Here is a 13,530-nt window from a genome sequence, read left to right on the forward strand (position 1 = left end):
TCATAAGAAAATCATAGATCCACCACTGATTAGCTTAATATAAAAAATAAAATAAGTGGTAGATGGAAAGATTATTTCTCCACATAAATGACGATGAGAATAAATTTCGGTGAAGTTTAGAGGTGAAGACAGGGATCATACCTTGCTCCACATAATTTTCGTCCCTAAAAATATCATTATAATATTCTTTTATAAATATATAAATGAGTTACAAATATAATTTATTTTGGTCATATTTTCTGAAACTTAAAACAAAATTACATCTTATTACTTTTATTTTTACTATTCCTACAAGTATCAAGTAAAATGAAGTTCATCATAAAAATAATATACAAATTTTATAATTCTTTATGTTGATGAGATCTCTGCGTCACCCATGCGGATTTATAAGAATGAGTACGAAAATTAAATTCTTTTTATAGTGGAGAATGAGAGGAGTGGATTGTGAGAATAAAATTAATTTTAAATATAAAAGACCCTACTTATTTTGATGATAACAAAATTAGTTTGTGTGAATAATTTTAGGCACTAATCTTTTATTTAAAGTGTGCAGTTTTGATACCATAAAACTATGAAGGGTAGTAGAATATATCTTCTGATAATTGATTACAAAGACATGAAATATTATGCATTTAAAACTGGTAAAAAACACATATGATATACTCCATCTAATGATACAAGAAGATTTTACCAAGATTGTCTTTGCTCCTAATTTAGTTATGCTCTCATTGCACTTGTTAAAGTATGCCTCTAATGAAGGAAAACAAACGATGAGAATGTTTATCTCTGATGAAGGAAAACAAACTTTAAAAAACTCTATATGTGATGAAGCAATCAAGTTTCTAGTCAAACTCTCTATAACTAATTGCCTTTGATAGTTTGCATCTGAAGATGAAACAAGCATTTGAGTTCTTCTTCCTCTAGCTCTCACAAGTGTAACAAGAATTATTTTGTCTCTACCTCGGATAATATCATCAAAAAGCGTATGACTTCCTCTGTCTCTGGTAAGTTGTCTCTGGAGATGAAGAAAGTGTTTGACTTCATCTACCTCTGATAAGTTGCCTATGGAGATGAAACAAACATATGATTTTCTTTATTAAATGAATTTGATGTTGTTGGAGATGAAAATATGAGTTTATTTGAATATTTGAGTTATGCATTTCATGAAATTTGCATTATATTGAAGATGATAATTAATTTTATGGGTTTTGTTTGAAAATTTTGATAAATTTTTTAATTTTCTGAAGAAAAAAAAAATATAACATTATTGTCATTTTAAAATTAAAATAAATGATCAAATCGAAGAAAAAAAATAAAAAATAAAAATATTAATCGAAATTAAGTTAAAGGATCGCGAATGCTATTTAAAAAAAAATTATTATAAATGTCAGGTGTCATTCTCCATTTTTATTGTAAATTTACTAATTTTTTTAATTGTACTTTAAAATTATTATGGACAAAAACTTTAATCTAGACATTCATTCAACCATTGTTGGGTCATCGATCCAATGATTTGATAGTTTGTTAACTTTTTAATTACAGTACTGTGTTTAACCATAATAAATTTTGCATGATTGGATAGTTAGTTATCTTTTTAATTAGTGTACTTTTTTTAACCATGATAATCAATTGCATGATTTGATAGTTAGTTAATTTTTTTAACGAGAACATCTGCCTAGGAATAGGATCTGTCTTTGGTCTGAAAGTGAAAGCCAAATGTCTCCTCCATACACACCGTAAAAAATAACAATAAATAAATAAATTAACTAAAAAAAAGTCCATAATAATTCCAAAACTCTGAAGATTCTGCAGATATACATAAAGTTAACTAAAACAAAATAAAAAATTCTACATGCCATGTCTTGTCAAAAAAAACTCATCATCAATAGCATTATCATCATACATTAATTTCTCAATAACGGTAATAAAAATTATTAACTGTACGAACACCAACAGAATAACTGCCACCACCACCACAACACAAGAATCAATTTTTTGTTAATAATTTACATGACATAAATTTCAATGTCTGATATGTTTAGGATTCATACAGAGTCTCTTGGAATATGTGCATCATAAGACTTTATATTATTAGATCAAAGGATCTAAAAAAAGATATGGTCTTATTTGGTCGGTATTTTTTGTCCTTTTGGCTCTCTCATCCATTAATTTTGTTACACTTTATTCATCATGTTTCAAATGTCACTTTAATTTGGTGGACTATAGAAACCAAAACCATAGTAATAGTAATTGTGCATGCAGAACAGAACAGAACAGAACATAACAGAATAGAACCTCTTCATCATTTTTCAAACCATCATTTTTTTTAGTATGATTTATTCGTATGCTCATCAAACCAAAGTGTGGATTTAGTTTCTTTTGCTCAAGCATAACGATTTCTTTTCATTGATTCTGCTATACTTGTTTGGAATTTCCTTATCTATGCTACAAATGATAAAACCTTACAAAAGGTTAAAATACAATGGGTCAGAACATTATAAGAAAAGTTTTTTATTAATGATAAATATATAATATAGTTTTATTTATTACAAGGTAGGGTAGCTCTGATATTAATTTAAGGAACATGTATTGTTGCCAAATCCATATGGATTAAGATGCTTTTGTCGTTGCTCTTCTGCGTCCCAAAATGGTCCACCATTTTGCTGAAAATTATAGTATATGTTTTTCATTAGAATAAGGAAATTAAGGATTAAATAGAGCACTTTTTGTTTTCTTTTCTCTACAAGTTAATTAATTACTTAACTACATATCCAATTTGTGTCTTTATCAACTTAGTCCCCACAATATTAATAATTTAAAATTATAAAATATTAATCATATTAGTCCTTCTAATAATATTTGAGAGATTGTGAATAATACATTTGATAACAGAAACAAATATTGATAATGTTAATACTTAACTGATACGGTTCAACAATTTTAGAGGTGGACTTAAGTATTTATGATTAGCCAACTATCTTCATTTATTTAATTTAAGTGAAGTACTAATACCTTATTGAACTTTTATTTAGAAGAATAATGACAAAAATGATAAAACTTATGTTAATTACTTAATTGTAGAGACCTTAATATCGTGACATAACCAATTAATTAATACTTATTCTTATGATCTAAGGTACCTCAAAGATGGTATTTGACCTTTGTCCTTGAAGAAACATTGGATTTGGATATTCCAAAAGATAGTCATTATTAACATGGTGGAAGGTTGTCGTAATTGTGTCAGCAAAAGGTGTGGCATGGTTGGAGTTGCTTAATGGTAATGATGGTAGTGGTGTTGTTGATGGTGATGGTTGTGATGTTATGCTATTTAAGCTCTGAAAATTCAGTTAGATTTCATCATTAACTTTGTTTTCAGTCAACAAACTAATACTCAAGTACATTAAAAAGTTTCTGAGTTCTTCTATTTCCTCACCTGATGATCTAGATCTATTGCCAAGTCAAAGAAGATTGGATTCACTGAAGCAAGTTTCATTGACAAGAACTGCAAAACAAATATACAAGTTTAAATAAGTTAGGCTTGTTGGTTTATGAATCAATATATTAACCAAAAAGTAAAGTTTTATAATTTTTTTACCATTACCTCAACTTGATTCTGTAAGGACTGTACATAATTGATTATTTCATCCAACACAAGGGCTTTTCCATTTACCTATTTAATAATATGAAACCAAATCAAATGTGGCTGTGAAACCAAAATATAATTACTGCGACAAAATTACGCTATCGTTGTGATTTTGTTAAAACTTCAAAGTATAGTTTTTATCAAAATACATTACAATGAAATAATGTGATTCAACTAAAATCTCAGTCAATTCAAACACGCACTAAAGAAAGAAACCCTCACCTTATCACAGCCTGGTACAAGTTGCTGCAATATCTTCATCCTATCACTTATTTTCTCTCTTCTCACCTAAAATCCATTTTTTTAGGAAATCTTGAGACAATTAAGAAATTCACTTTCACTTGTTAAATATTATTAATTATTAATATTATTATATACTATACCCTTTCAGCAAGGCTGTGACTATCTGTTGCCTGACCCCTTCTTGCTCTTACATGTATATAACCAGTTGGAGGTTCTTCAAGAATTTTCTTTTGATCCTTCTTCTCTTCTTTTTTCTTGTCTTCTCTTTTCATTCCCTCACCACTACTCTTCTTTTGTTTTTTGCTTCTACCTTCTATTGAGTCCTATAATAATTTGTAAAGTATGCACAAACCAATAAAATCAATTAGATAAAACAATTATTGTATTTACATATGTTTTTTTAACCATTTCATTGGTGTTAATTATCCACCGACTTTGCATAGAACACAAATAATCATCACAGAAAGCTGAACCTTAATACCTTGGATAAAGGGCTACTCAAAGAAGACTTATTTCTGATTCTTTTCTTGTTTTCCATAGAACTAACTTTCTGAGTGACTTGTTCACCTTTTTCAAGCTTATCCACAACCATGGAACTCTGAGGGCTTGGATTGTTGTGATCACTCAAACTATTGTTAGAGTTTTGATGAAGACAACTAGTTTCATGATTAATAACACTAAGAAAAGGAAGAGAAGTGTTTATAATATGAAGTGGTTGATCAATTGAAGAGATGTTAATATTGGTGAAGTATGCAGAGTCAACAATAAAGGGTTGTTGTTGGTATTGATATGGAAAAGCTGCCATATATGAAAGCTCAGTGGTTATTATTATGAAAATATGAGTTATCAAGGATTGAGAGGTCTTGAAAATGATAGAGAAAAAAAACAGTGGTTGTTCTGGTGATGATACTCAAAAGCAGGTTAAGCTGATGTATCAGTGATGGACTCAGCAAAAGTTAGTCTGTCACAAAAACTCAGAGGACAGAGACCTATATATAAACATCTTGTGGCACATAAAATGTTGAAATCTTTAACCAGTTACTCATTGCCATGCAGAGAGAAATAGTACATGTACATTTGACTGGTCTAATCTCATCAAATCTTTTTTTTTTCTTCTCTAACATAATTACCAATAATAAATGTCACCCTATATGCTCATAAATAAAAAGTGTTAAATATTGTATTAGTCCCTCCCATCAATTATAGCGTTTTTTTTTTTTTTTTTAATTCAAATTCAATCATTATAAATTGAAAACTGTTGATTTTAGTGTTTGACATCGTCTTATTGGATTATATAGTGTAATTTTATTGAGCCCTATATGATGTGACCAAAAACAATAACTTTTTAATTTGTGAGTATTGAATTTAAACAAAATATTTATGGGAATTAAACTAAAAATAACTATAATTGCAAGAACTCCAATCATATTTACAATTTTATATTTTTTCATTAATTATGTAAAAATAAAAAATAAAAAATCTTCCTTTTTTTTCCCCTTGAATTTGATGGGTTAGTTACTTGCTTGTTTAATTTTTCGCTTACACTTGCTCTTCTTCTTGAATTTGGTCGATAATTTAATATATTACAATTCTGAAAAATGTTAAATAGTATGATGGAAAATAGTAACGAAATGCAAGAAATAATATTCATCTTTTAATTTGTTTGACTATTTCAACTAACTATTTTAACAAATAGTTAATTTTTCTAACTTAAAATTTTAGTTTTTGTGATTTTCCGTGAAAAGATATGTTTGACTGCATAAGCTGTTACAAACATCAGGTTCTGATAGCATTTAAAAAAATATTAGAATGGACTTATAGGAGTGTGGACATTATTTTGTCTTGCATATTGTTCATTGGACAATAGATGTTATAAGCATAAGAGAAATTCTCTGGTCACGTGAAAAACAAAAAGGGGTTCGGTCCATTTTTTGGTTAAACAATAGAAGAAGAAAAATTCAATTTTATGAAATTTTGAAATCAATAATTAAAGATAAGCTAAAATAGTATTAACTACCTCTTTTATGCCTCTTGAAACTATCATATAAAAAAATATCTTTTTAAACCACTTTAAATTGTTGATTTTGAAATTACATTGAATATTGTAACTAAAATTACTAAATTCTTATAAACTATGCTTAAGCATCAATTATTAAAAAATTAAAATATTTATATTTAACATCTTAAATACTATTTATATAAATATTTAAGTTTTATTTTATTTTTTTATATTTTAATAAATTACACTTTGAAAAAATGGGGCGGGAGGTGGGCGATTTTAATTTGGACTGGACTGTAGAAGCTCCACAAACATAATAAAGAATTAGAATCGAACATAAAACACAGTGAGAGAGAAAAATTAAAACAAAAAGTGTATTTTTGTCTTTTAAATAAATTTTTTTAGTACATTATAACTTATTTATTCATGTAAAAATAAAAAATAAGTAACTTATTTATTGGTTAAAAAGTTGTTCAATGATTCTTTATCATTTAATCTAGATTAAATAAACAAAGTTGTTCCATGATTTGTTTGGGATGACAATTTGAGTTTTTATGTTGTAACTTACTTTCTTTGCTAATCCTATAACTACCTTTCAAATCAAACACTTAACGTACAATGAATTTGGTGTTGTCTTGTCCCTGACCTCAACTTTCTATAAACCAAAAGGATCCTGAAACTCATGTACTCTCTAGTTATATACAATTTGATTTTTGGAATTCTATCTTCGATCTCCAACCATGATTAGTTCATTACTAATCACAATTACATAATTTATTTAAATAAGAATGCTCAACCTAATATCAATGCTTATTTTTTCGCTAGGAATTTTACATAGTATGAAAATATTTAATTGAATTCTCCAAAGTATAGTTCAATTGATATGTACAAAAACCTTAATATATAGAGGGTCTAAGTTATTCTCCACTTATGTCTACTTTTTTTTTAGGACTCTACACTTAAAATGTACCTATTTTAGTTACTATTGTAAAAAGTGTCATCAATCTTGTTCAAAAAGTTAATTAATTTTTACTTATTTTATGTTAATCTTAATATACCTCTACTTTAATAAAAGAATATTTAATGTTGATAATTGAGTGTTTGACATTCAAATAGATATTTTAGTAATTTTGAATTATATTTTAAATAAAATTTAGAAAATTAATTGCATTTGCCTAATTTTTTTAATAACAATAAAAATACTTAATTGCAATTTTGGTCTTTTTATTATTATCAATTCACCGAATTAGTTATCCTATTCTAAAAATGAACAATTATGGTCGCTCCCTAACATTTTTGAATTAAAAATAACGATTTAACATATTTTAAATGATGTGACATATCATTATATGATATAGAATTATCTAGACGCATTAACTATTCATATGTATTTAATTAAATTAAAAATACGAAAAAACTTCTAAAGTTGAAAGTTAAATTTTTATTACGTTTTATTCTAATTTCATGGATGTTAATTGTTTTATATCATTATATCATATCACGTCATCATTTTTAGGTTAAAAAATCAGATGAAGAGATTAAAAATATCAACTTTTAAAATAAATAGATCAATTTCGTAAATCATTAAAAATAGATGAACTAAAACTACAATTAAATCCAACAAAAATAATTATTTTTTTATAATAATGATGAGATATAATTTGAAAAAGAAAAAAAAGATTGAGTTGAGTGGCTGGTTTAGTTTTTGTTTAAGTGATTTAATTGAAGGTAGTTTGTATTGCTACTATTATCTTTATTGGAAAAAATGAAGTGCTTCAATGGTGGCAGAAAAAACGTTATTTGTAGAGTGTCGGAGAGACAAACCTTAACTTGAATCTTGATGGTGATGTTACCTCTCACACACTTGTAACGGTTCTTGCCACGAAGATCAGACAGTTATGTAACGGAATTTCACCTGGTGAACAGTAAAATATAAGGGTTAATTAATCTTTAAACACTAGGCATTGTTTGTGGATGTTTTGTTGGATTTATCATTTATAGCTTTCTGTTCTTTTATACCGTTGAAAATCACCTGTCCCCGCAAAAAAAGGAGTTATATACATTACATTTTGTTTAAGGTTTTCTACTAATTTTTTTAAGTTCTAAATGTTTATGCATCAATCATGTGAACCTTGGTTACATGCCTATAACTTGTTAATTATGTCTTTTTAAGTAATAGTTGATATATAAAATAAGTGATTTTTTCATAGATAAATCATTTTTGGATATGCTTTATTTAGAAATAGATAAATACAAAAAGTATTCAGTAGATTCTATTACTAAGTGGATTTCACTATTATTAATTTTTTTTGTCTTTTCAACTTCTTTGTGTTCATCTCTCTCCAAATGAATTATAAATAAAAAGGGAAGAAATTGGAAGTATTATAACTCTCTTTCTACGAATATTTGGTTTTCTATTTATTTATTTTTTCGGTTTAAAGTGACGTCGTTTTGGTGGTCATTATTTTGATTTTTTTGTCTTGATATATTAATTTTGATGTAGTACATGTTTAATTAATGACTTTGGTGTTATCAACCGTATTGATTTCGAGATGTAAAAATGGGTGATATGAGCTCATTCATAAATTTATTCTTTTTTGTTTTGATATTTAAAATAGTTATTTTAGATTTTATAAAATAAGTGTCATAATTTTAAAAAATAAAAATCAGATTGAACTTTACCAAATCAACCTATTATTTGTTGATTAAATTCAAATTTTGTGAAAAAAGTTGTAAAAAATGAATCAGACTAACTATTTTTGTTTGAAATTTTGTTCTCCCCAAAATAATGAATTTTACAAAACAAACTCATATGTTACATTTTTAACTCCATTTTTTTTAAGTTTGTGTCATTTCTATTCACCCTCTTCCTATAATATTGTTAAATATGTTAAAAAAATCGTGTTTACATTAAAATTCGTAATTATAATATACGATAAAATATTATATTTAATTTATCTATTAAAATTTTAAATATTCGGATATTCGGCATCCAAAATTTTATTTAAGATCCACCGGTGTATTATCTACATTTTTCAACACTTTTTGTATCACTATTCTTTCATTCCTAGAAACAATATCACTCTAGTCTTTAGTACTCGTTGACAGCAACAAATTTGTTAGTTAATTCTAATATTTGGCGTGTTAAAATGATTGTAACGCACTAGACTAAATGCGTGCATAGATGAATACTAAGAAAAAAAGAATTTGATGAATGAGGATAAAAATTATGATCTTACATTATTTATTATTGAATATATGTAGAAGAAATTATTTTTATTGTAATTATTAAAGTTTTGGATTAATTATTTTTTATTAACTTTTAAAATATTTATGTATATTGTTGGCGTATTTTTTATTTTTAATCACTAGAACTAATTTCAAAATATAGATAAAGAATATCTTAATTTATAATCAATTTAATTATATTATTTTTGTTTTAACATTTTTATTTTTATGTCAAAAAATTAAATGTAGTTCAGTGGAAATTATATATATATATATATATATGCTTTAAATCTTTTAGATCTTTTAATAAAATATTTTTTTAGTTTTTGATAACATTATTAGTTGTAAGCTAATTAGTTGGACGTCAAAGGGCGTGAATTGTGCTAAGGAAAAATATCTATAGACATTCATATACTTATTCTATATGTTTAGAGAGAGTAATGTCATAAATATGATATATTTACAATATAATAAAAATAAAAAGATTAAGAAAAAATGAATTATTGAATATTTGTAAGAAAGTTATAGATGATATAATCAAAATATAACTACTGTTATGCTAAATCATTGGGCCGCCGAGTGGCTTGTGGAGCGTATATGGGCTATACGGTGTTCGGTGAAAAAGTATCAATAAAATTGGTAGAATTACATTCTAATTCTAAACTTTTATTTTACGAGAGTTAGGGTTGACAAACAAGGATAAAATAAAACCTCTTACTCATTTCATTACAACATCGACCATGTTCTTAACTTTCAATTTAATTAATAAATATTGAAATTGTTATATTGAGTATTATGTTTCAAACTTTGGATTTAAAATTTTAAAATGGAATTTATAAATTTAATTAAAAGAATTCTAAAATTATTTTATAATAAAAAATGAAACATATAATAAAAATAAGACACAAAATGAATATTGTGGTCAAAAATTTATTTGAAAGGTCGAAACTTTTATAAAAAATTGAGATAAGTAAAATAAAATGAATTGCATAGTTTTTCTCTTAATCACTTGATTAGGTTGATTCTCATTGTGACTGTCTACACGAATTACTTTAGGGTGAAATTCGTACTAAAGTAGTGAAGCAAGTTAGTGTTTTAAAAAAATATTAACTTACGTGTATATTATTAAAAAGTATATTTTTATATAATTTAATTAAAAAATAAATTGCTTAATTTATAGTACAACATTATATTAAAAGTTTAAAATATCAAAAATTATATTTAATTACAATAACAAATAAATTTAAATACACAAATAATATTATATTAGTATATAAAAAAATCATAAATTTCACTCGTACTAAAATAATAATAATAAATTATTAATAAATATGATACAAATACAAATATTTCATTAAAGTACGAAAACTTTTTTCCAAACTAATTACAAACCCCACTCAATTACTATAGTAGTATTATCTAAAGTGTCACTTTTAATTTTTAGTATAATGATAATGATTTTTTTTTAATTGTATTGATAGGATATTGAATTTCGGCCTAAGCCTAATAAATGGTTGGAAAGGAAAATCTCTTTAGTTGGAGTCTGTAACACTAGTTCATTGTCTGTTTCACTATTGTAGATCTCTTGAGCTCATATTTTTCAATGAATAATATACAATTTCATTGTCTTGAATTTACGAACGAGACCAAACATAACTTGAGTTGTTTGTATTGTTCAAGATGGATGAGAGAATTGACACATTAGAAGCAAAAATGGGGAACATGGAGGAATATGTCAAGTCGTTTCTGGAGGAGTTTTGTCAATCTATGGTGGTTGAGATGATTAAATGGTTGGGACATGTTCCCAAGGAGAATTGTAGTCTTACACGTTATATATTCATTATAATTATATTATCGATTTTTTTTAATATGCATGAGAAAATGTCATAACATCTTATAAATAGCTATCTCACTAATTTATATTTTTTATAAGTAAAATATAACCGTATCATACTTCAAATATAAATAAAAATCACAAAATTTAACTCTATTTAATATTACTATTCAAAAAATACCTCTTATTAATTCTCTTAACATTAAACCAGAAACAAAATTACAAATATTAGGATGAAACCAACAAAGAAGAGAGAAAAAACTCCAAGTTGCATGAACAAAAAACATGGAATTTTGATTTAGTCGATGTAGTAATTGTGTTACAGAGTAATTGTATTATAGACAAATTTTAACAACAATAAACATTATTTTTTAGAAGTAGATATTATTAATGATTATTTTCATTTTTATGTCTAAGATAATAATTTAAATTATATTTATTTAAAATCAAATATATATTTTTTATTGAATCGATATCAATCAATCATTTTCTTATTCATAAAAGACACGTGAGAGTAATAAACTATTATTTTTCTTAAAAAATTCGATAGTTTCTAAGCTTTGATCGGGACCATTTATGAAAGATTTATAATAGAATTTTAATTTATAGTAATATATATCAAAGATATTAACAAATATTTTAACACTTGTTAAGAATTCAAATATAAAAATAAAAATTGTGTAGTTTATTTTAAAAAATTTACTCAATTTTGTTTTTCTTGTTAGCTTGACCCCATGTATGTTATACATAGATATGAAGCAAATCTTTGGAAGCAGACGAGACGAGACGAATCCCGCGCGTGATAATTAATATGAAGTATGTCCTACATATTTTGTGTCGATTCATACCGTGACTCACTTTCTTCGGGTAATATATATGCACCAATTTTGCATGTGTAAAATGTAAATGCAATGCTATCCATTCAATTTATTTATAATTTTGTCCAAAGCGGCCATGTTCATGCATGTATATACCACACAAGGGACATGCTCTTCATATGCATATTCCACCCTTTTAACACCTTTCTTCTCCATATTTAACGTGATAATATGTTTCATCTTTCATCACTGGACTGTTAAAAAAAAAATTAATATTTTGCGTTTGATTTAGGTCGTCCAAGGATTAAGCTATTAAAACAAGAATTTTAGACCTCAACAAAATATGTTTACTTGATAAAAAACCTCTAAATTATATATTTTATTATATTATTAATTATGTTACAAATTTAATTTATATATATATATGTTAGCACTTTCGGTAAAGTTTAAGGTTATGAGTTTTTTTGTTTATAGTTATTTATTATTAAATAATGATATTTATTTATTTAAATTGATAAAAATTACATCAATCAAGAACGATACAATTAAAGTCGCTAAAATCGCATATGATGAATTTGTGAATAAACTTACGACATTCAGATTATTAGCATAAAACGAAAAAATATCTACTGGCAAAGTCTACAAATATGAATTAACTGAAGGCACATTTGAAGCAAATCTATCAATTTGAATTAAATATACACCGCAACAAGACAATAAATCAAAATAACTTTGCATTAAAATGGAACTTGTAACAATGTCGCAATAAAATGACGAACAAAACAAGTCACACTAAAATGACGAAATCGCAGAAAAAATGTGAAAGAAAGAAACTATTTATTGCCCGTGGTTTAAATTTATGTGACTATTTTTATATTTTTTTTACAATTTATATAAATGATATACATTATAAAAAATTGATAGATAATTTTTTTACAGGAAATTTCAATGGACAATTAAAATTTAATTTAATTTTATGTTTTGAGAATCATAAATAATGTCCATATTGAATCTTATTTGTAATAGAGGTGTTTAAATCCAAACCAATCCAATTAAAAACAGTAAACTGATATAAAAATCGTACAAAATTGAATATTATTGAATGTGTTTCAATTTTCTTTTGTGAAAATCGTTTAGATCAGATCGGATTTCAGAATCAATTTTAAAAATCGAACAAAACTATATAGATATATTTTAATACTTATTTATTTGTTAGTATGAGATATTGTATTAAAGTATTGTTTATTAGTTTAAATTATTTTTTAATAATATTTATTTGTTTAATTTGATATATTTTTAATATTATTTCATATGATTCAAACATAATCGATCAAAATTATTCTGTAATGCTAATTTTAATATATTAAATATAATATTTTACTTCAAATTTGTTACTTTAAGATAACTTTATAATATTAATGTTAAAATGATATTTTATAAGTTGTACTTACCAAAATTCAATCCAATTCCAACTGCTTTAATTTAAATCAGGTCAGAATTTTTAATTTAATTTTTTTTATAATTTTTTATCGTAACTGATTCAAACTGTACCACAAATACTCTTATATATAAGTAATAATTTTTTGATTTATTTTTGTAAAATCTATAATTTTTATGATATTATTTCACATTTAAAAAATATTATTTTTTATTAAAAAAAAACCTCATTTGAGAGTTCACTTTTAAATCTCTAAATTTGTGGGTTCTAATTTTATTTGGTTGTCTACATGTCTCTCATATATATTTCCCCCCCCCCCACCCCCCC

The 13,530-nt window shown here is 25.3% G+C and overlaps 1 protein-coding gene across 5 annotated transcripts; it reads right to left on the reverse strand.

The window, feature by feature from the left end:
• Nucleotides 1-2,495: 2,495 nt before the first annotated feature.
• Nucleotides 2,496-4,982, reverse strand: LOC101494193 (basic helix-loop-helix protein 80-like). 5 transcript variants are annotated; one of them, XM_004503733.4, is made up of 7 exons: nucleotides 4,368-4,982; nucleotides 4,027-4,209; nucleotides 3,866-3,931; nucleotides 3,596-3,670; nucleotides 3,434-3,502; nucleotides 3,160-3,335; nucleotides 2,496-2,663 (listed from the first exon to the last, which is right to left on the reverse strand). In XM_004503733.4, exons 1-7 carry the CDS (start codon nucleotides 4,689-4,691, stop codon nucleotides 2,576-2,578), a joined length of 981 nt encoding a protein of 326 aa, XP_004503790.1. In that variant the 5' UTR covers nucleotides 4,692-4,982; the 3' UTR covers nucleotides 2,496-2,575. The 5 variants fall into 5 exon arrangements, with proteins under 5 accessions (XP_004503790.1, XP_004503788.1, XP_004503789.1 ...); XM_004503731.4 differs by having other exon boundaries at nucleotides 3,141-3,335; nucleotides 4,368-4,977; XM_004503732.4 differs by having other exon boundaries at nucleotides 3,141-3,335; nucleotides 3,602-3,670; nucleotides 4,368-4,968.
• Between the last annotated feature and the right edge of the window lie 8,548 nt (nucleotides 4,983-13,530).

Source organism: Cicer arietinum, chromosome 6, assembly GCF_000331145.2.
Source record: "Cicer arietinum cultivar CDC Frontier isolate Library 1 chromosome 6, Cicar.CDCFrontier_v2.0, whole genome shotgun sequence".
NCBI lineage: Eukaryota > Viridiplantae > Streptophyta > Magnoliopsida > Fabales > Fabaceae > Cicer > Cicer arietinum.